This window comes from Physeter macrocephalus, chromosome 14 (genome assembly GCF_002837175.3).
Source record: "Physeter macrocephalus isolate SW-GA chromosome 14, ASM283717v5, whole genome shotgun sequence".
Classification (NCBI taxonomy): domain Eukaryota; kingdom Metazoa; phylum Chordata; class Mammalia; order Artiodactyla; family Physeteridae; genus Physeter; species Physeter macrocephalus.
Genome location: NC_041227.1, coordinates 57,984,439 through 58,008,768, shown reverse-complemented (window position 1 = coordinate 58,008,768; position 24,330 = coordinate 57,984,439). Strand labels below are relative to the sequence as shown.

Genomic DNA, 24,330 nt, shown 5'->3' with positions numbered 1-24,330 from the left:
CCAAGGTAAGGACACAAGGAGGTTCCCCTTTAGAACACCCTATTAGGAGTTGTAGCTGATCTAGTAGTCACTCAGTGAATGTCAGTTTCCCCTTTCTGCTCTCTTGATAATCTGATACAATGGATAAAGTGAATGTGTATAAGTGTATAGCTAATGGATATGTGATGAAAGCTGAATGTTGGCCTTTTCTCCGTTATGATCTTATGCCTGAGCTTCTCTCCCCGTAGCAACATTAGTTCCTTTGAGTCTTCCCATCTTTCCCTTTTCCTGCATGTAAGTAGTAATGCAGTTAAGAAAGCCTGGAGGGTAGGCTTCTGAGTGACTGAGTCATGTCAGGTTCTTCTGTAATAAGGCAGGATATAAACAAATGAAATTGAGCATTAAGTGTATATCTAGGGCTGAAGAGAAGGTAATTTTGGTCTTGTAAACCTGAATTTTTCTTAAATTAGCAAATAAACCATAGTTGATATTTCTTTACCCTGCAACCAGTTAACAGCTATTTACCAGTCACCTTAGTATAGGATACTTAATTAAACAGTATTTGTAGATTTTCACTGAGAGAAAAATAGGCTCAGTTGGGAAATTTGTATGGATGTAGTTTTCCAACAGTACCAGGAAAAGACAATTATTTAAAGTAGATTCCATGGCTTTAGCCAGGGGTTAATCAAACAAATGCAGACAGTGGCAATGAGACACCTTGGGGATGGTGCTTTGTTCTAAAAGACCAACACAAACACATTTATTCTAGGAAATGAATTGGAAACAGATCAAAAGAACCCTACCCATTGTACAAAGCCATTCTGGGGCTACACCTGGAACACTTAATGCAGTTATAGTAGCCAGCCCCTCCTTAAAACAAAGAAAGACATCGCAGACTTGAAGACAGGCCAGAGACTAAAATGGACAATGGGATAAAAATGGTGCAATTCTCTATTCTGGAAAAGCAAAGGCAGAGAAGAGGTTTAGACTCAGTAAGTAAACTTGTGAATTGTATGGATATGGTAAATGATAGTATCTTTGAATTTTTTTCTTTTGTCCTCCATCTAAGGTGGATTTTGCTTTAAAATTCTATGATGACAGCAGTGTACATCTTACAAGGAACTTACTAGCTTCTGGAGTCAGCAAGTAGGGTGAAAATTGTGTCTGGTCAAAAATCAATCTTGAAAAGCTCTTATTACCCTTAAAGCAGGGAGAATTTGGGGGCAAAATAATATGCTCTTTGAAAAATAAGCATCTGTATACATAGTGAGCTGCTCACACTGGGCGGGATATGGAGGAGTGAGCTGCCTGAGAGCCAGGCACACTCCTGGAGCACGTGCCCGTCCAGTGGGGCGACAGCAGAACTGCATGGAATTGGCATTGTCTTCACCTCCTCTTTTTCTTCTCTTCTACTTCCTTTTTCTGACCGAACATCTGTAGTCGAATTCATGGAAGAAAATACATACATGGTTGTGAAAAATCGAGACTCTGCTGCTGTCTATAGAGTAAAGAACGAGTTTCTTTTTTTAATCCCGTCTTCCACATGCCACTTCCTTCCCCATTTCACTCCTTTTATGTCCATATACTCTTATACTCTTATATCTACATATATATACATAATTTTAGCTTTTTTCTGTAATATACACAGGATCATAATATTCATATTTTATATAACTTGCATTTTCTACTTAACACACTGTCTTTATATTTCATAGTATGGATATGTTATAATTTATTTAATTGGAGTTTAGAAGTTTTCCAGTGGTTACCTATTTTGAACAATGCTATAGTCAGCGTCTATGTGCAGCATGTCTTGGTTATATGTAGGAATGTTTTTATAGGATAGATTTCCTAGAAGGGGAATTGCTGACTCATAGAGCTTATATATTTAACATTTTGATAGATGCCTCAAATTGTCCTCCCAAGTAGCCGTGCTCATCTATTGAATCCTGAAAATGGTAAATTTAGGACAAACCAAAGATAGTGGTTAGTAAACCACAAATAGATTTTGTTGGTTCAAAGTGTTTTTTCTTTATTTTCTTTTATTATTTTTTTTTTACAGCAGGTTCTTATTAGTTATCTGTTTTATACAAATTAGTGTATATATGTTAATCCCAATCTCCCAATTCATCCCACACCCTCCCCCCACCAACCCCTGGCCGCTTTCCCCCCTTGGTGTCCATATGTTTGTTCTTTACGTCTGTGTCTCTATTTCTGCCTTGGAAACCGGTTCGTCTGTACCATTTTTCTATATGGGTTTTTTTCTTTATTATGGTAAAAAATACATAACCTAAAATTTATCATTTTAAGAGGCTTTCAGTTCAGTGGCATAAAGTACATTTTTTTGGTGCAACTTAGAGGGTATTATTTGAGTGGAAAGTAAATAGCTTCAAAAAGGGGATAGGTGAATCTCTGACTCTGGATTTTTAAAGACGGAAGTTAGGATGTTTTGGAGTCTAGTGACAGCAGGGACAAAAATGCCTTTCCATAATCCATCTTTTGGTGCCTCTGTCAGTGATGGAATATTAGGTGGGCAGAGTTATAAGAATACTCAGGCATGGTAGATAAAAAGGCTTGTGGCCCAAGTCAGAAGTCACTGGGTCTTGTTCAGAACAAGATAAAGAAGGAAGATATGGGCGGGGACTGGTTGCTTATTTGAAACCACAGGAAACCTGGACATGATGGAAAATGATGTGCCTGTAACCCACACACGTGTGTGTGTGTGTGTGTGTGTGTGTGTGTGTGTGTGTGTGTGTGTATTTGGTAAGGTTGCGTTTTTATATCTCATCATATTTTAAAAACAATTTGTGTTGGGTAAAAAGTATATATATATGTAAGTATATACAGTATATGAAACCTTTTAACATAAGATTAAAAAGATAAGTAAGTGAAAAGTTGGAAGAAAAGAAAAATGAGGATATGATTACTGTGTTATGATTAGAACACAGAATATGTGTCAAAGAAAGTCTCACCTTTTTGTCTCTGAGCTTCCTACCAGCCAAGAATAGGGGGAACACACAGTCAATCTGTGGCCCATAGGATCGAAATAGGCCAGAGCTCAGGAGAAGTTCAGCTTCCCTCAGACTAGAGACCTCAGAACATTTCCCCTTCTGTTATCATAAAGAAATCGCTAATGAAGAAGACCTTGTCTTCAGTGGCATCTCTAAAGAGAATATGGTAATGAGTTTACTAGAACTGGTACAGTTCTAGTCACAGCGTCCCTCAGCCTAGACTGATGGTATAATGTCAAGTACAGGTCAGGAAGGTAGTTCTATAAGGGGTCAGATTAAAATGACTCAAGTGTGCTGCCCTCTAATGTTCTGACTTAAAACAAGAATAAAATTAGAGAAGCTACAGTGATGTTTCCCACTCTTCAGTCAGTTGAGTAAGAACTTTGTGAAAATTTTCCCATTCTTGTGTAGTATTATTTAATTAATATTTTTACTAACATTTACTTATATATTTTGACTTACCCTAGGCTTGAGATATGTATTTAATAAGTCTCATTACTGGGAATTTTTCTCTATTTTGATCTTGAATATAAAGAACATCCAATTAAGAGCTTGGGACTTCCTCGGCAGTCCAATGGTTAAGACTCTGCACTTCCAAAACAGGGGGTGCGGGTTCAATCCCTGGTCGGGGAACTAAGATCCCACATGCCACACGGCGTGGCCAAAAAAAGAAAGAAAAGATTTGGGGCTTTCAGAATCTAAGTTGAAGTGAATATTGATACCTTATAACTTGCACATGTTTGCTACCTTAAACCTGAACCTGGGGTGAGATAATAGAAATACATTTAATTTTTATTTATAGTCTCCTAGTCAGTACAGCCACCAGGAGTTTCCTGCCTATTGGGAGAATATATGTTCACTAAGTAAAATTTTCTTAAATGTTGTGAAACGAAGGATATTTGTTTTATAGGCTATAAAGGAGAAGAGCCCAGATAGTTTAAGTGAATTAATGGATAATTTGGCAGCCGTGTAGTAGAAATGCCTTGTCCTCTGACCTTTGGCATGCTGCCTCCTTGCCTGGTTGCCTTTGTTTACTTGCCTGAGTTCTTTCTCTGCTTCTATTCATACACCTGCCACGAACATCACCGAAATGCATGTTTTGTTTACTCGTTTCAGAGCTCAAGCATTGACTTTCTAGCAAGCCAAGGATTTGATTTTAATAAAGTTTTTCGCAACGGTAAGACTATGTGTGACCTCTCTTTAGAGCTTGTAAATCTGGATTTGGTTGAGAATTATCTTTTTGTGCCTGCTCTCTGAGACAGGATCTCGGATTCCCAGTCCATCGTGTGCAGCCATAGAGTTTTTATTGTGCCCTTTTTTTAAGGCCTGAACTGAACGGGAGAGGAGCTGCTACTTCATTTAGCTCTAATGAGGCCTCTCAAGCTCCTGGTTTCACTGAGCGGAGCTTTTCTGTCCCTGGTGTGACTTGGTTTCCTGGCAGAACATCTGGGGGGGAATGCATCCCTGTTTTCTTTCAGTGATACAAGTGCTACAATGTAGCATTTTAAAGAGCAGCCATATTCCAGTAATACAGAGATGGTCTTTGGAGGAAAAAAGTCTGCATAGTCTGCACAATCCTGATGGCTAACTTGCTGGCATGATAGGCTGGCAAGCAGGCTGGAGGGAGGGACTACATCCCTTCCCTGTCCCCGGAGCAGAGCACGATTCCTCTTCCATATCAGGGAGGTGACTGTTAAACATTGGTTGAACGAACACCGGACGTTAGACCACACCAGAGTAGTTTTCCTTCCTCCATTCTTGTATTTCCCGAAAAGTATTGGGGAAAGCCTCTGGTTTTCTCAGCAGTATTAAGCGCCTGCTGCTCTAAGGTCAATAGGTACTTTTCACTTAATTATTCTTGTAAATTGTATTCATTCCCATGGGGAATGTATTATTGAGTGAGGTAAGAAAGATTTTTCTCAGCAAAGGTTCTAGAACATAGACTTCAGCTAAAGTCTCTTCCCCTCAGCATGATATCCTTGCAGGGCCTTTAGCACCCATGTCATGTTTTCTTAATTGCTTTAGTGGTGCTGCGTCTTCATGTCTAGTGATGATTTTGATTTTTGGAAATACTAAAAAAAATTTGGAATCCAAACTGCTTAACCTGGTGGGTGAACCAGCTGTGTAACACAATTTGGGTATAATAAAATAATTTATTTGCTTTGGCTCATACTTGACTCTGAAAGCCATTATAAAACACAAGTTCCAAATGTAGTTAGAGCCCTATAATGGAATAGTTGCAGAAATCTTTTGAAGGAACTACTTTACCCAGACTCATATGAGTGTGTAATTTCCAGCCTGATGGGTTTATTTTCATTAAAGGAGAGAAACAGCTAAAGTGGAGGCTGCCTCACTCTCTAGTTTTGTAGGCAGACCTTGTAATATTTTAGTCACAGCTGCATCAGGGCTCCCAGGCCATCTGTCATTACCGAGACTCTAACCCCGTGCTGTTGTAGATGCTCTGTACTTCTGACCTAGACCTTCACTTCTCTTTCTTATCAAACCTTCCCACTCAGGGTTCGCAAATGCCAGGCCCTTTTCTCCTGGCAGTCTTCTTGGAAGTGCCTTTGACTTCCTTGTCTGAAATGGAACCAGGTGACTCCTCTTACCGTTCCCCCTGTAGCCCTCGCAAGCACAGGTGGTTTCAGCTCTGTCTCTGTATCTGCAGCCAGGCAGTGGTAGGCATGCCACCTTCAATCCATTTGAGTTCCCTCTTCTCAGGAGCCACAGTTCTTCCCAGGGCTGCGTCACCAGCTCTGCCATCCCTCTTTCTGCTGACTTCCTGGGCGTGGCCTTCACCAGCAGCCTTGGCGTTGGCTTATCGTCTTTCTCTCCACTCCTACCTCTCTCCTCCTTCTGGGTGACTCCAGCATCCACAAGGACAACCAGCAAATGCTCTGTCTTGTCTGTTTCTTGGCCAGGCGGTCAGCAGTCCTCGCTTCTGCCTCCCCTTAGCCCTGCACTCCCTTGGTAGCATCGTGGGTCTTATTAGCAGTAACTGTGCCCATCTCCATCATTTCTCTTGTCTTTCTCGTCCACTTAACTTGGGTACCTCATTTTAGCCATCAGTTGACCTCCATTGCTTTTTCACTATCGGTTACCTACCACTCTCCTGTCTTGACTTCTCTCCTTATCCACCTGGTCCATCATTATCCTTTCTTCCTGCCCTTGCTCCTCTTTCCCTCCATTGCCCTGGTCTAGCTAAGTCCCAGCCCTGGTTGGATCTTATCATCCACCTCCTCTATTTCTGAGCATCTGAATATGGCAGGAAAATGTGACACACCTGAGCTAATTTGTCACTTTAAATTCATGACCACAAGCTTCAAGAAAGGACTCAGTCGTGCTCAAAAATCCTACTTTTCTGACTTAGAAATTCCCTTTCCAACTCTCTACGATGTCTGTACCACTCAGCTGATGACCATGCCTCTCAGTGAAAATAGAAGCCATCAGGGAAGAGCCACTTCGTGTTCTCACCACCAGACCAACAGGTCTCCCCCGAGCCTGGGCTCAGCCTTTTCGTATCTCTCCTTACAGAGAAGAGGAGTCCCTGCACGGGTCAGAGGCTAGTACCTGCTTCCTAGTCAGGCACTGGCTCTTCCAGTTTGCCCTTCTCTCTCCTGGATATTTTCCCGTCTCTGCTGATCATTCCATCAACCTTTGTAAACATGCTTTGTGAAAGTGCAGAGCTTCTTAATCTAGGCCATGGGCCGCCTTCCTGCCATAGATAGAATTCAGAAGTCTGTGAACTTGGAGAGGGCATTGTGGAATTCAAATCTATATTTTCTCTGACCTTGAACTGAATTTGTTTGTTTCTTCTGTTAGGAATGTAGGCAACAACCCAGCAGTGTTAGCAGTAGCTGGGAGGTTGTCCTCAGTGAAATCCCAGGTATCTTCAAATGGCATTTCAGTTGTGACAGATATCTTGAATATTGTTTACCTTCATCAGTACTTTGAAATTATCATAGTTATGTCACCTGCCATTAGGTCTTGTTATTTAATGTGTTGACCAGGAAGCTGATTTCCTGTATTATTATATTATTATCCCATATATATATATATATATATATATATATTTTTATTTTTTTTTTTCAATACGTTTTTTTTTTTTTTTTTCGGTACGCGGGCCTCTCCCGTTGCGGAGCACAGGCTCCGGACACGCAGCCAAATGCTCAGGGGGCTCCTCCTCCCATTTCCATACCCCCAGGCTGGGGACCCTGAGTTGGGGCTCAGAACTCTCACTCCTGTGTGAGAACCTCTGCAATATAATTATTTTCCAGTTTGTGTTTTGTCCACCTGGCGGGTATAGGGTTTGATTGTATTGCAAATGCACACTCCTTCTACTGTCTCATTGTGGTTTCTTCTTTGTCTTTGGATGTAGAATATACTTTTTGGTAGGTTCCAGTCTTTTTTGTCAATGGTTGTTCAGCAGTTAGTTGTGATTTTGGTGTTTTTGTGAGAGGAGTTGAACTCAAGTCCTACTAGGCCATCTTGTCTCCATCACCTTCTGGTTTCTCACTGTGGTGGATGGAGACACAGTGGGCTTGATGATGCTAAAAAGGGATGGGGATTCTTTCCTATTTTACCCAGTCTTTATGTTGCTTTCATTGTTACTGAGTGTGCTTGTTTGTGACCTTGGGCATGTTGCTCACTCTTTTCTGGTCTTGTTTTTCCCATATATATATATATATGTATATATATATGTATATACATATATATATATATTTTTTTTTTTTTTTTTGCATTACGCGGGCCTCTCACTGCCGTGGCCCCTCCCATTGTGGAGCACAGGCTCCGGACGCGCAGGCCCAGCAGCCATGGCTCACGGGCCCAGCTGCTCCACGGCATGCGGGACCCCCCGCAGACCAGGGCACGAACCCGCGTCCCCTGCATCGGCAGGCGGACTCCCAACCATTGCACCACCAGGGAAGCCCTATCCCATATTATTATATCATAGATTAAAAAGAGAATTTTTGGTAACTGTTTCAACATAATTACCTTTCTTTACAATCTTGCATATTTTATTTTATGCGTTTGAAAACATTATTCTGGGGAAGGGTCTGTAGATTTCACCCGACCGGCAAAGGAGTTGGTGGCCTGTGAAGATTTAAGCAGGCCTGCAGGAACATCTCCGTCTTGAAATAACTCCAACCAAAGCAAAACCATCCCCCCTCACTTGATTCCACATCCCCTTTCCACTTCTGGCCTGTGATCCTCCCACTCAGAGCAAAGCATCTTGAATGAGATGTGTGTTCTCACTGTTCCTTCCTCTTCCTCTTTAGTTTTTTTTTCACCCACCCCCAGCTGGCCCGCCATCTGCACCCCTCCAAGGACACTGCTGGTCCCCCGTGCCTGCCATGATCTCAGACCCCATAGATCCTTCTTTGTCCTCATCTTGCTCCACCTTTGGAGGAATTTGACCCAGTCGATTGCTCCCTCCTTCCCTAGACGCTGTCCTCCGGCTTTCAGACACTTCGTTCTCCTGGTTTTCGTCCCACCTCCCTCTGGACTCCTCCGCGTCCTGATTGGCTCATTCTCATGTCGTCAGCTTCTCGATATTACTTGTCCTAGTTGGTCTCATATATTCCGTGGTTTTATTTATTTTTTATTATTAAATTCTTATTTTGAAATAATTTCAGACTTATATAAATGTTGCCAGAATACCGCAAAGAATTCCTGATACCTTCCCTCTGATTTCCCAGGTGTTAGCATTATAATGTTTGCTTTGTTGTCCTTTCTCTCATTATATATGTGTATATATAATTTTTTTCCTGAACCATTTTAGAGTAAGTTCCACCCATGATGCTCCTTTATTCTTAACTACTTCAGTGTGAATTTTCCTAAAAACAAGAGCATTCTCTTATATAGTACAGTAATCCAAATAAGGAAATTGACATTGCTACAGTACTGTTACCTCATTTGCAAACCTAATATAAGTTTTGCTACTTATAGCAAAAGAGGAAAAATAATTTCCCCCTTGTCCAGATTCAATCCAGGATCACACGTTGCCTTTAAACTGTCATATCTCTTTGTTCTTTTAAAATCCAGAGCAGTTTCTCAGTCTGTGATTTTAGTACCTTGACATTTTTGCAGAGTGGAGGCTAGTTATTTTGTAGCATACCCCTCAATTTGGATTTTTTTGATGTTTCGTCAGACAAGTCCAAATGCATCTGTTCATCTCGGGCAGGGATACTGCAGATGTGAATGTCTGTGCTGCTCAGTGCATCATATCAGGAGGCATATGACATCAATTAGCCGCATTACTGACGATGATAACTTTTTTTTTGTAGTATGTAAAGTATGAAGTACACTAATATTGTTGTGCAGCTGTTGGTGTTTTTAATGTGGATCACTTTTTCACCAATTAGTTTTAGCATCCATTGATAATTCTTGCTTGAAACAATTATTATTGCTGACGAGTGGTGATTTTCTAATTCCATCATTCTTTCTACAAAGTTTTTTAAGCGTCACATGGCTTTTAATGCCCCCCACGTCCTGATGACACCGACATTTATATCTCAGCACCTTTCTCCGGAGCTTTAGGTTTATATCTGCACCTCTTCATTTATATATACATCCCTAGATGATTTATTATATCCAGGAGGTAGCTTTTGATTTTCACCCCTTGGGCCCCAAGTCTATTCTTTGCCTAGTTTTCCCCACTTCAGTAAATGGCCCTACTGCTGTCCCAACTGCTTAAACCTAATAGTTAGATGTCGTTTTTTATTTTGCCCTTCCATTTCTCCCTCAACCCCAGTATGTTGGCAAGTTCTAGCTCTCCTATCTCTAGAATCATTCTCTCCATCTCTGTAGATTAGGCCAAGGTCATAAACTATGACCTTCTGCCTATTTTGTAAATAAAGCTTTACTGGGACACAGCCATACCCCGTTCATTTACCCATTGTGTGGCTGTTTTCATGTTACAAAGGTCAGACTTAAGTAGTTGCAACAGAGATCCCTGTATGGCCCTCAAGCCTAAAACATCTACTGTTTGTCCCTTTAAGGAAAAGTCTGCTGACCTCTGATCTAAGCGGTTGTCTCTGGCCTGGACATCCGCGGTGGACAGTTCCTTCCGGTTGACCTCCCTACTTCAACTCTCACAGGAGTCCAGATGATCTTTTAAAAACATGGAGCAGATAATGTGATTATCTTGCTTAAAACCTGATGATATCCCATTGCTTGTAGAATAGAGTAAATTCTTACCGTGGCCTGTAAGGGCCTATGTAATCTTGCCCCATCCTCTCCAACCTGACATTATGCCATTCTCCTGCTTACGCTTCCTTGCTGTTTCTGGAACAGTCCAAGCCTTTTCCATCCTCTGGGCATTTATGCTTGTTTCCTGCCTGAAATACTCTTCCCCCAGCTCCTTCGTGTCTGATTTATTCTTACCCTGAGGTCCTCCCTCCTGGTGGCCTTCTCTGGTCATCCTAAGGTCATTCGCTTCACTACAGAGCAGGACAAGTCGACCTTGTTCACTGTTAGTTCACTAGTGCCTGATAACAGTGCCTGGCACAGCGTAAGAGCCAAATCACAGTTTGTTGAAAGGAGAATGAATGAACGAGTGAATGGAGTGAATGAGTAGACAAACACATTTCAAAATCATTTGTTTTTTCCATTGATTTTTTTGAGCTGTAGTTAAATATGGTCTTTCCTGAGTCTTTTAGACTCCTTGGTTTGTTACAAAATTTTTATGATAAACGGTTACTTCTGCTAATGCATTGTTTAAAAAATTCTGTTCAGGAATTCCATACTTAAACCAGGAAGAAGAAAGACAGTTAAGAGAGCAGTATGATGAAAAACGTTCACAGTCCAATGGTGCAGGCGCTTTGTCATACGCGTCTCCTAACACTTCAAAATGTCCCGTGACGATTCCTGAGGATCAGAAGAAGTTTATTGACCAAGTGGTGTAAGTTCCTAAACTGAACCCAAACGTGCGTTGAGTCACGTGTCTTGGGGCAGGGCTGATGTCTGTATCTCAGGCTCGTGCTTCACATGCACAGTGCACACAGAGGTGTGATGTTTGAGGGGCAGGATTTAACTGTGGTGTATCTGAGTTTGTGTCACAGCTGTCAACTGTAAGTCGAGTTCTGTGTACTGTACTTAGACTTCCCATGTGTCACCAGGCAAAAGACTATCTTGGCCAAGTGGTCAGACCTCCTGAGTGGACCACGGGCCTGACAGCCACCGTCCAGTCCCCGTGAAGGCAGAGGCCCATCCAGATATTTGCAACACATCCATGTCTTTTTCTCTTGCAGTGAAGTTTCTGACAAGCAAACGTGCCCTTGGAGGAGCGTCTGGTTTTGCTCTGTTTAGCTGTCAGTATAACTGCTTTACTAGGAAAGTAAAAATGCAAATCACTCGTATTGCTGAATCCTGGAGAAGTTGTTGCGAACTCATTAATAACAGCAACAAATGCCAAAATAAAATATTTTTCTTTAAGCCTTACTGAACTAAAAAGTTATAACATGATTTGGTAAAATTACAGTGTCGTATGTTCTTGTATTTGGATTGCTTTTGAGTATGATGATTCTGTTGGTTGACAACTTCATTCCTTAATGATGCTGATGGTCATGTTTTTATTCTAATTCCTCAGAGAGAAAATAGAAGATTTATTACAAAGTGAAGAAAACAAGAACTTGGATTTAGAGCCATGTACTGGGTCAGTTGCCCTGAATATTTTCATGTGTACTTTTTTTGGAAAGGTAGATGATTTCTGGCATGTGCTCCATTTGGTCGCTTAAAAACACTTTCATAGTCTTTTTATTATAGGTATGTTCCCAATATTTCAGCACTAACTTTAGCATTAACAGAATTGGGACCATGGTATATAGAGACACTGACTGAATGCTTTGTTCCGTGCTGGAGGGGAGAAAACTGTTGTGCACCTTTGCTTTAAGTCATGCTCAAGAGTGGCATAATTATTGTAGCCTCGACTTGTGCTTCATACATAAAGGCTTCAGAAGAGCAGAATTTACTGTCAGGCTACTCCTGTCCTTTTAATTTCTCTCTACAGTAAAAAACATCAGTGTTTCATAGAGTCAGTGACTGAAACAGCCTGCTTTCCTTCCTTTTACCTTGTGACTAGCTTCACAGAAGTGTTTTAATGCATCTGTCTACTTAAAACTCTCTTCATACAGCCACAGGAAGTAATACTTTGGTTAGACAAGAACTTCTGCCTCTTCTATAAAGGCAGTATAATAATAATAATAATAAAGAGCATTTCGATGAAGAAAAGTGGTGAGGAATCCTCCCACCTCAAACATCCTGTCTGCTCTTGTTTGCACATTACCTGTCGCTTCTAATGAAGTCTCCTTTAAAAATCAAATATTTTTCCCAATTTGAAAAAGAATAAATACATGTATATGAATAACTCAATCACTTTGCTGTACACTGAAACCAACTCAGCATTGTTAATCAACTATACTCCAATATGAAATAAAAAGTTTTAAAAAATTCAGTCCATCTTTATTTATTTTATCCATTATTATTATCATTATTATTTTTAATTTTATGTATTTTTGGCTGCGTTGGGTCTTTGTTGCTGCACGTGGGCTTTCTCTAGCTGCGGTAAGCGGGGGCTACTCTTTGTTGCTGTGTGTGGGCTTCTTGCAGTGGCTTCTCTTGTTGCGGAGCACAGGCTCTAGGAGCGCGGGCTTCAGTGGTTGTGGGGCGCTTGTTGCTGCACGTGGGCTTTCTCTAGCTGCGGTAAGCGGGGGCTACTCTTTGTTGCTGTGTGTGGGCTTCTTGCAGTGGCTTCTCTTGTTGCGGAGCGCAGGCTCTAGGAGCACGGGCTTCAGTAGTTGTGGTGCGCAGGCTCAGTAGTTGTGGCGCACGGCCTAGTTGCTCTGTGGCATGTGAGATCTTCCTGGACCAGGGATCGAACCCATGTCCCCTACACTGGCAGGCAGTTTCCCAACCACTGCGCCACCAGGGAAGTCCCCAATCCATCTTTAAAAAAAAAAAAAATTAAATGTCTTTCCCAACCAGTGCTTGGTCAGTTTGAATTTTCCTTTAATGAGCCAAAATTAATACCTTTTCATTTGTTTTTATAGGTTCCAAAGAAAACTAATTTATCAGACTTTGAGCTGGAAGTAAGTGTTTATATTATACACGAGAGCTCTGTGAGGGACCCAGGATTTAAAAACTAAATGTAATGTTTTAGCTCTTATTTCATTTTTGATATTCTGCAGTTCTTGGTGATTTGACCATACCGTGTTCTTGGGCATGCTTTATTTTGTTATTATTTTCCCCTAATTTCTTAAGTTGAATACCCATTTAATTTATTTCCTTGTTACTCCTTCTTAGTAGATGTTGTAAAGCCTTTACAATTTTCTTTTAACTATCACTTTGGCCTGTCCATTAACTTCTGGATGTGTAGTGTTTTTGTTCTTTGAAGGTATCAATATATGGTAAAGAGTTGGTTTTAAGACCTGGGAAATACTCAGGTGAATGCTTTTTCTAAAACGGGTTAGGCCATGGGTAGGTTTCAGGAGGCCTATGAATCCCCTGAAACAGTATCCAAAATTGTGTGCGTGTATCTTTCTGGAGGTGTTTCTATTGGTTTAATTATATTTTCAAGTGGATCTCTAACTCAGAAATTGAGTGTCAGGATTGGACAGATGGATGTTTGCACTTGACTTTGTTTGGGGTTCTTGTTCTTTCATTAGAGTCTGCCAGTGGCATGTATACTGGGAATTTACTTTGACCAAAACAGGAAAAGGGCCATTGTTGTTTGACCAGGCTCCTTTCCTCTCACGTTATCCTTGCCACGTACTCCACCCGAGTTCCAGATTCCTCTCCTGGGCAAATGTAACTACTGTGCCAGATTACAGCAGAGTTACTCATCTCAGATCTTCCCTGTGCATGCCCCAGATCATCCAAAGAGACCTGCAGAATTTTACTTAGGAAGTAAACATTGTGATATTTAGAAGCACGATTTGACAGTGTGGTAATGAGTTGACTGTATTACGGGATGCCTGACATTTCAGAAGATGCCTAAGTCCTAAAAATATTAATTTGAAATCAGTTACATTCCTGTGTTTTAAGAGGAGAGAGAGAAACATTTAGCAGCTGAAATTAAAGTCTTCCTAGTAGTGGTATTTATTTCATACTTAATAAAACTTAAGTAATGAAATTATAGCTATGTAGTTGTTTTTAAAATACTTAGGGTTTTAGCTGTTGTCTCATCTACTGATGTCATGTTTTCTTTCTTTTCTTTAGGTATCCCAAAGGCATTCATGTTGAGACTTTAGAAACTGAAAAGGTAACCTCAAGAATTATCCAGGGCCAACATCAAACGCATTAAACCCATGCAACAATATACAAATGCAAAATGCAATCAAATCGGGCAGTTGAAAGTCAGAGATTACTCCTTGGCTCTGGTACATATGAACTGGGTGACATTGGGCAAGTAATTTCCCCTCTGCCAGCCTCGTTTTCCTCATTTGTGCATTGGGCATGAACATGGTAATGATGAGCTATACCTATCTCACAGCTTTTTAAAAAGTAGTGATCAAGTGGGTAGATGGAAGTGAACATGCTTTGTAAACTTGAAAGTATGCAAATGTTAGTACATGTTCTTAATCATCACAGAAAGCTGATATACATGGTATCCATGTAATAACTGCCTCCTGTTCTGTGGGCCAGTAAAATTAAATTTTAGAATCTGGGGCATAAACATAGCTATCATCATGTACTCCCAGGATGCAGTGATAGAACTGTGATGGGTAAAGGTGGGCTGATGGTGAGCTAATGGTGTGTTCCTTCTACAGAATTTTAGAATTTAGTTCTTCTTGTTAAGTCAGATGTCTAATTTAATAAGAGATTAAGTAAATTAAGTCTTGCTAGAAGAAAAATCTCAAACTTTGACACAGGAGGTTTTGTAGTATATTTGATTGATACAAAATGCAGTATGTGAGAAAGAAGGTGCTAGTTATCTGACAAGTTACCAGAAAATCCAGGATTTTTTTTCTTTTTTTTCCTTTTTTTTTGGCCACACCACACGGCTTGTGGGATTTTAGTTCCCCGACCAGGGATTGAACCTGGGCCCTTTGAGAGCCTGGAAGCCTAACCACTGGACCACCAGGGAATTCCCCAGGATTTTTTTCTTATGTTAATGAGATGTAGAAATTTTTTTATTGAGGTGTGGTTAACTTACAGTATTACAGTTTCAGGTGTACAACATAGTGATTCAACATTTTTATAGATTATATAGAAATTATTTTAAAACCAACTATTTAGAAATTCATGTTCAAATGCAGCATCTTAGTGTTCATTATGGAGTGTCTTATTCTCACAGTCTGTTGATATTTATAATTGTCTTTTGGGGTGATTAATAAACCATGGGAAAATGTCATGGAAACACGGAGGTGGAATTTTGGTTTGTAAAGCATCAACTCAACTTTTGGTGGCATTTCAAAATACTTTCAGTGTGTTTAGCCCATGAAGGACTGTGCAGTGAGAAAAATTGTAACTTCTCCTGGTAGCAGAATCTGAATTTTGGGGGGTAGGGGTCAGGTAGCTTCCAGAAAATTGTATATCTGCTTTATGTCTTTTAGAAAGAGCGCTATATTGTTATCAGCAAAGTAGATGAAGAAGAACGTAAAAGAAGAGAGCAGCAGAAACACGCTAAGGAACAGGTGATTGGATTATGTTCATTTCCTTTGGGTGAGAAATGGCTACAGAGTTGTAGATCCCGTGATAGATTCAATTTAATGAATATTTTTCTACTAGAGAAGAATCAAATTGGTAGCAAAACCTGGAAGAGAATGAGGGGAACCTAAGGTTAAGTAATTAGATGCAACCAACAAAGTGAGGCTGGCATCATGGTTGACCAGTCTTCACTTCCATGAAGCAGTCTTGGAGAAGGAATTAGTGGTTATCATTTAGATTGTGTGTCACTGAGCTTCACAGCCCATTAACTAATCTTGCTGTGTCTAACTTCAGGCACAGTTGCTAGTTTTCCTAAAACAAAATTTAGATGATACGATTCGACAGATTAGGATGCACGGTCATATTTGCATCGTAGGAACCTCGCCCTGGTTGTCCTCTGGAGAATGGATTCGAGTAAGTCTGGAGGCAGGGAGACCAGTTCAGCTGCGGAGTAACCAGCTAAGAGATGTCAGTGCCCTGGAACAGGAAAGTTAGTAGCAGTTTAGGTGGAATCTGGCCATCTTTAGAAGGTAGCATCAGTGGAATTTGTGATTGGATGTGGGTGGTGAAAGAGGAAGGCAGAAGAAAGAAGATGCTCAAGCCGGGAGGTTGAGCAGCTGGGTAGGCTGACATCAGTCCACTTAGATGGGGTGGCGGAGTGGTGATGGTGGGGGGACCCAGGTGGAGGAGGCCAGGAGTGGTGTTGGTGGGGGGCACAGGTGGAGGAGGCCAGGAGTGGGTTTGGGTGAGGGTGGACATCCAGCTCACCCATGCATAAAGCAGGGCCACATCAGACTGATGCAACCAGGAAAGACACAGCAAGCCTCTGTTAGATTTAGACAGTTATGACTTAGAGAAGGTGACAGCTGCACATGGTGCTTGTCCCACAAACCAAAAAGACAACACTGAAACAAAAGGGGCCAGGTGACTGCAGAGTGAGCTGTGGATGCCCCATCGCCAAGCAGCCAACTCTAGACTGCAGCTAAGTGCTTTCATACTCTGTAGCTCTATTCTGAAAAGGCGGTGGCGCAGGAAGCCCCAGGCCTCATCAGAACCTGGGCAGCAGTGAGAAACTGTCTCATGACAGCCTCCCAGGCGAGAGCGGGAGGTGGCCTCCCGTCCTCTCCTGGAGTGTTCCACCCAGATGCACATTAGTTATATCTCAAGACTTTGCCTGCGTGGACTATTTGGATATGTGCAAGGTCACCAGGACTCCGTGGCAGGGCTGGCCCCCTACAGTGGACAAAGGTGTTACATTCTGCTTTTGAGCAGATGAGGTTTTCGATGTTTTGGGGCATCTGAGCATCAGCGTCCTGTTAGCAGATTGTCGTGCTGGAGTGCAGGAGAGGGGTAAGGGCTGGACTTGGTTGTCGTTGGCAGAGAGACCGGGACAGGATGTGAGTGCAAAATGTGCCTGAGGTTATTGTGACACAGCAGCCAAGGGGAAGAGTGTTTGAGGAAGGGGATGTTGACAGGGTCTGATGCTCTCGAGAAGTAGAATGAGGACTGAGACATGGCCATTGGGTTTAGCCTTGGGAGTAGGTATTTTTCTTCTTTTTTAAAGAATATTCTTTAAAAAGTTAAAAACATTTTAGTTCTGGTAAAATGTATAACATAAACTTTACCATCTTAACCATTTTAAGCTGTACAGTTTTGTACTGTAAAACATATTCACACTGTTGTGCAACCGTCACCACCATCCATCTCCAGAACTCCTTTCATCCTGCAAAACTGAAACTCTGTACCCATTAAACAATAACTTCCCATTCCCCCATCCCCCAGCCTCTGGTAACCACTATTCTACTTTCTGTCTCTGTCAGTTTGACTGCTCTAGGTGCCTCATATAAGTGGAATCGTACAGTATTTGTCTTTCTGTTATTGGCTTAGTTCACTTAGCATAATGTCATTTAGGTTCATCTGTATTGTAGCATGTGACAGAATTTCCATTCTTTTTAAAGGCTGAATAATATCGTATGTACCACATTTTGTTTATCCGTTTACCTGCCGATGGACACTTGTGTTGCTTCTACCTTTTGGTTCTTGTGAATAACGCTGCTCTGCACATGGGTGTACAAGTATCTCTTTGAGTCCTCGCAGTTCTTTGGGGCACATACCGAGGAGTGGGATTGCTGGCTCGTATGGTAGCTCTGTTTCTGATTTTTTGAGGACCAGCCACACTGTTTTCCACAGTGACTGCACCACTTTACATTCCCACCAACAGGGCACAAGTGTTCCAATTTCTCCACCTCCCTGCCAACGCTTGTTAGACTTGAGAATAGTTTAAAGAGGTGAGCAACTTCAGTGAGGGTGAAGCGGGGGAGCAGGGGGCTTGCGGGTCCCTGGGAGTTGAACTGGACCTAGTGAGTGGAGAGGAGTCTTTAAGGAATTTAGCTGTGAAGAGACAAGAAGGAGGGTGGTTGTGTGGAGCTCAGATTAAAGAAAGGGGTTTCAAGGTAGGAGAGAAATTGAGCCCATTTAAGTGCATGGGGAATAAAACAGGAGAGACGAAACTGAATGGAGATGAGTCTCAGTGCTGTGCTATAAAAATTTTATTAAAATGCATTTGACCAGGAAAAGAGTCTGAGCTGCTGGGTGGGTCACCTCAGAATTGAATGCAGTATTGAGTTTGGCCAGCAGGTGGCAGCTTTTAAAAGTTTGTGTTTCCAAGGCGACTTGAGAGACTAGGAAATTTCAACAGTTGATGGGAAGTGATGGGTAAACCCTAGCACGGTTATTTTAGTAACTAATGAATAATTTGCCACTTTGCTCATTTTAAAACAGAAGAAAGTTATGTGCATAGGTCATTTCAAATGCAGTTGTTTGGGGTGATAGACTCAAAGCACGTGAAGCTAAAGCTATCTAACTCCATATAAAACTTCAGTCTTTTTTTTTTTTGCCTAGATTTTAACCCGTTCAAATAAGCAATATGTGTACGTCAATAGTGGTTTTTTTGTTTTGTTTTTAAATTAGGAAGAACTGAATGATGCTGTGGGGTTTTCTAGAGTCATTCATGCCATTGCTAATTCGGTAAGTGAACCAGACTTTTTAACTAATTTCATGAACATTTAAGGTGAAATGCCCAGTTATCATTGCAAATTAATCATCTGGTCACGTTTAGAATGTTTACCTGGTCTGGAGGGAGAAGTTAGAACTTCATAAAGACAGATTGTTGTTATAAGGCGCTTAGTGTGACATCGTAATTGCGGAATTATATCCAAACCATTTTTTTAGAAAGCATTTCTTGTAAAACGCAGGGGAGGATTATACAATGACGGCCTTATGTGGCTCCACAGAACTAATATCTATTATTCTCAAAACCAGTAAGAAGCAGAATAAAAAACTAAAGAATATGGTGAGAAACAATCTAGTGTTTGAAGCGTTTTATTCCTTAATTAGAAGAATCTAGAGGGTAAAAGTAATTGTATTGAGTTCTCTGCATAACTGTGATTGAATCTTATATCTCATAGCCTTAATAACATTTGATAAAATGTGTTGACCATTTGTATAAGTATGCTGGAGGGTTCTGTAATAGATAGGATAGACATTTTCCCTTGTTTCGTAAGTCCTTTCAGAAAAGAGGCTCCCACATCTTGAATAGATTAAACTGGGTCTTGCTGCTGGTTGTTTCGTGAGTTATGCATCCGAGTCAGACTGCTTGCCTGGATGCTAAGTTGCCTGGAATCCAAGACTTTTCTTTACTTGAGTATCTGGCCTAGGGAGAAGAAATTGTCCCCCTGGAGGAGGAGTCATCTTGTCCCTTAGACGCTGAACTCTGCATCAGGGAAGCTTTACGGCCGGACTCCAGGAGTCCATGAATGTCTCACCACCAGGTGCAGGCTTGTCAAACAGGAGCATCTGAGGAGAGGCAGCCGCTGTCCCCGGCGGGGGCGGGGGGCTATGGCCAGTAAACAGAAGTTAGAGAGCCTTGTGCAGGAGGAGGGCTGGCTCACCTGGAGCTCTTTCCCTCAAGTAAGTGACATCATCAGAACGGAATAGAAAGTTGGATGAGCCTGGAGAAAAACCAAGCTGTGAGTCTCTTGAGAAGTGGCTAAGATTACGGGTATCCAGAAAAGCAGAGAGGGGTCACATTTGCTTACATTATGCACTCTTAGCAGCCTTTAGAGCAGTTGTTGATTTGACTGAGGCTGTCCCTGAAACACAGAGATGTGGGGCGGCAGTTGGCTTTGAGCCCTTTTATAGCCACCGTGAGGGTTTAGGTAGCTTTTCCAAGACTGGGACGTTTGTTTGCCTTGTACAAACAATTTGGATACCTTAGCCTGCTGTGCCTCTGTTTATTTTTTCTCTCTGTTGTCTCTCTTCTGCAGAGTGATTCATAGTATGTTGCTGACCATTCGTAGTTCACGTCACAAAGCATGCGGCAAAAAAAGCCCTATTTATTAGTGATCCAGACGCTTAAAATTTAAAAGTCACGTACCTTAAAAATACTAACATAGTTAAGCTCTGTAGAGCCAGTGAACAGTAGACTCTCTTTATATCAGACCAAATTCTTTTCCCATCACTCTTGGTAGTGAATCTGTTTTAAAAATTTTTGTATTAATTTATCACCCACAGAAAAGTTGCAAAACTGGTGCAGGGTTTCCATATATCCCTCACCTAGCTACCCCAATGTTATTATCTTACATAATATACGGTTATCAGAACCAGGAAATTAACATTGGTACAATATTATGAACTAATTTGAATTTCACCCTTTTCCACTAAGTCCTTTTTCTATTAACAATTCTATCTAGGATCCCACATCGCATTTACTTGTTATTTCTCCTTAGTTTTCTGCAGTCTGTAATTTTCTTTGTCTTTTATAACCTTGATATATTTTTTAAAATATTTATTTATTTATTTGGCTACGTCAGGTGTTAGTTGCGGCATGTGGACTCTTCCTTGCGGCACTCGGGCTGCTCTGTAGATGTGGTGCGTGGGCTCCAGAGCGCACGGGCTTAGTAGTTGCGGCACATGGGCTCTCTAGGTGTGGTGCGTGGGCTCTAGAGCGCACAGGCTTAGTTGTCCCAGGCATGTGGGATCTTAGTTCCCGGACCAGGGATCGAACCCATGTCCCCTGCATTGGAAGGCGGATTCTTAACCACTGGACCACCAGGGAAGTCCCAACCTTGATATTTTTAAAGAGTGTTGACTGTAATTTTGTCAGATGTCTCTCAGTTTAGATTTGTCTGATCTTTTCTCATGTTGGATTGAGGACATAACATTGATTGAGGCAGGAATACCACAGAAATGATGGTTCATGATATTGACCTGGATCACTTGGTTTAGGTGATGTCTGCTGGATTTGTGCACTGTAGAGTTACTGTTACCTCCTTTGTGACTGATAAATATTTGGGGGGAGATACTTTGATTGAGACAATGAAAATCCTGTGTTTTTTTGTTTGTTTGTTTGGGGTTTTTCTGGCCGCACCAGGTGGCATGCGGTATCCTAGTTCCCCGACCAGGGATCAAACCCTTGCCCCCTGTGGTGGAAGCACAGAGTCTTAACGACTGGACCACCAGGGAAGTCCCGAAAATCCTGTTTTTCCTCAAGCTTTTGCCTGTAACGTAGTAGCATCTGTCGGTGGATCTTGCCTGCAGCCATTATTGCTATGGTTTTCTAGTGGCGAGTCTGTGTTTCCCTCTTTCTTTCTCCATTCGTTCTTGGAATTCTTCTAGAAGGAAGAGCTGTCCCTGCTCCCCTATTTATTTGTTAATTCTTTAAAAAATTTTTTTGGACTCAGGGAAATTTATTTCATTCTACAGATTTTCATCTACTTTTTTTATTGTTTATTTTGGGGCTCAGATGGTACCACCTTGGCCATTGGAGTTTGTTCAGGTTGACTCCCCCTGGAAGAAGCCCCCACCCTTTTCTGAGCACCTCCTTACTTTCTGACATCACAAGATGTTCCAGACTCATCTTCTATTTTTCCTGCCTCAGCTGTGGAATCAATGACTTCTCCAAGGAGCCCTGGTTCCTTTTATTGGAGAATGGTGTTTAGAAACCAAGATCTGGTCCTGGGCTACTACTGTGGTGTTAGTGCTTCTAGTTCCCCTCACTGGACAGAGCTAAGAATGATACATGTGTGTAACCATGCATGTATACACACATTGATATTTCCATGTCTGACATATATGTATATATATAAAAAATGCCGTTATACTGATAGACCTCAGATTGTAGTCCGACACCACAGGGTTTCTTTTCTTTTTTAAAAATTTATTTATTTATTTATTTATTTTTGGCTGCGTTGGGTCTTCATTGCTACGCGTGGGCTTTCTCTAGTTGCGGCTGTGGCGAGCGGGGGCTACTCTTTGTTGCGGTGCTTGGGCTTCTCATTGTGGTGGCTTCTCTTGTTGTGGAGCACAGGCTCTAGGCGCACAGGCTTCAGTAGCTGTGGCGCGCAGGCTTCAGTAGTTGTGGCGCGTGGGCGCACAGGCTCAGTAGTTGTGGCGCACGGGCTTAGTTGCTCCTCGGCCTGTGGGATCTTCCCCAACCAGGGTTCAAACCTGTGTCAAATCTGCATTGGCAGGCAGATTCTTAACCACTGCGCCACCAGGGAAGCCCAGGGTTTATTTTCAACCTACTCTCTTTTCTTATTTGTACATTTTTTTCTCCAGCATTGGGAAATGTAGTTCTTATTATATGCTGTTTTCATAGTTCTGTTCTTATCAGCCTCCTTCAGTGTTGTTGAGGGATTCATTTATAATACAGTTAGGTTCGTCTTTCAGGTTTGTATTCCATTTTGGGTTCCTTCCACATCTTCTCTGTGATTTTAATCCATATTTGGTATTTTAGCATTGTATAGGTGTTCAGAATGTGCCCACACGCTGAGCCAAAAGGACGGCTTGTCTGTTGGATTTGGGAGATTTTGTGTAAAATTATTTATTTCAAATAATTATGTTTAGCTCTGTGAGTCAAGGAGTGTTACTCTGAAGGGCCACTGGGACATAGTGAAAAGCTCCACTGTAGTGACCAGATGCTTTATGTTAAAAATGCTGTCACCTGGCTAGCTAAATCCAAGTTGATATTCTGTTTTCGTAGTTTAATTTTTATCAAAATGGACCAATTTATTGCACATATGTTATACCTTACTGGTTGAAAAGCAGTGAATTTCATTGGAAATATTTCAGAACGAGCCCCATGAATTTTGACATAGATAATGAAGGAAACGAAAACTCATTCTCCTTAATAAAATTAGAAATCAGTTATTTTTACCTTTTAGCATTGTTATGAATGTATCTTTTGAAAATAAGTGAGTTGTTTTAAAGAATACACTCCTAAAATAGATATTTGGAGTTTGTTCACAAATTATTCGACAGTTCAAGGTACCTAGCATTTTCAGTTACTTTCTTGAGCTCTTCAATAAAAATTTTACTACTGATTCTTGTGGGTGGCAAGACGAATAAAAACCAGAGAAAAAAATCAATGAAATCAAAGTCATTTGGAGTTTTACTTTGCATTTTGGATTGAACACCCGAAGAGGAATGAAGCCAGCCCAAATTTCTTTATTTGCATATCTTTATACATTTTTTTTCTTTAACGTCAAAAAGTAAGTTTAGTACAAAATCCTTATGGAACTGAACCATACATTTCACTCTCAAGTCCTGATATAATTTTGTACCAAGAAGTCTTTTCCTAATCTTCATGTTTTTTAGGGGAAACTTGTCATTGGACACAATATGCTCTTGGATGTCATGCACACAGTTCATCAGTTCTACTGCCCTCTGCCCTCGGTAAGTGACTTGTCAGCCTGTTTTAAAAATTCACGAGTCTTTACTACTGAGAAAGTGTTCTCTGCTGGGTGCCATTTCCTTGTCTGCAGCATGCTCCCAGAGGGACAGTCTCCTGCGCTTGGTTGTACATTTTTGAAGAGATGTACCTACAAGCCATTTTAAGGGATCTTTGGTCATCTGCCATTGCTGGAGCACGGTTAAACATTTGTTTCATCGTGGCGCCAGTGGTTTGCTCAGTTAGTGCTGTGCGGGGGTTTCCTGGGCCGCAGGTATGGTCTTCTAGTTTGGTATTGCTAACATGAGACATAGCAGGGCCGTTGAAGGTGGGGTGGTGCTAGAGGTCATCTAGACTGGATCAGGTTGTGCAAAAGTCTTGGTTACCTCTTTCGAGGCTGCTTCCCTTAGGTTCTCTGTTGACCTCGGTGTGTTTTTTGTTTTTGTTTTTACTCTTGGAGCCAAGCCATCTCAGTACACCAAAGCATGAGCTTTGGGAAAAGAGCTTCTCTTCTATCTCCTCCTCTTCTGCTCCTTGACTGCCCGTGGCCTCATCTCGTTTGCCCCTCGTCACTCTGTCCTCTCCTCTCCTGTATTTTCTCTCCATATTTTCTGTCCTTTAGTCATCTCACCCACTTCCAGGACTTCAGCTGAAGACACCCACATCTTCTTCTCCAGCTGGGATCTCTCCTCAGATCTAGGTCGTAATTCATGCTGGACCCCACATGTGTCTACTTGGATAGCCTTCAGAATGAGAGGTGTTTAAAATTCACATGTTGCAAACAAGATGTGTAACTTAACACAACCTTTCTTTCCTTTAGTCTCCAATTCAGTTCTTTCTCCTGATTCCTTTACTATAAATGATGCCCAGTCACCAATACTGTTTTTTTTTTTTTTTTTTTTTTTTTTTTGTGGTATGCAGGCCTCCCTCTGTCGTGGCCTCTCCCGTTGCGGAGCACAGGCT

At 41.5% G+C, this 24,330-nt stretch overlaps 1 protein-coding gene across 3 annotated transcripts in view; it reads left to right on the top strand.

The window, feature by feature from the left end:
* The window catches only part of PARN (poly(A)-specific ribonuclease), a 159,233-nt gene that overhangs the window by 4,976 nt on the left and 129,927 nt on the right, over positions 1-24,330 (top strand). For all 3 annotated transcript variants that reach the window (XM_055090007.1, XM_007106145.3, XM_028499783.1), the window contains exons 6-13: positions 4,107-4,167; positions 10,728-10,893; positions 11,581-11,646; positions 13,040-13,078; positions 14,208-14,250; positions 15,545-15,625; positions 18,609-18,665; positions 23,295-23,372. In XM_055090007.1, the coding sequence (XP_054945982.1) occupies positions 4,107-4,167; positions 10,728-10,893; positions 11,581-11,646; positions 13,040-13,078; positions 14,208-14,250; positions 15,545-15,625; positions 18,609-18,665; positions 23,295-23,372 (591 nt within the window). The remainder of the gene's footprint in view (positions 1-4,106; positions 4,168-10,727; positions 10,894-11,580; positions 11,647-13,039; positions 13,079-14,207; positions 14,251-15,544; positions 15,626-18,608; positions 18,666-23,294; positions 23,373-24,330) is intronic.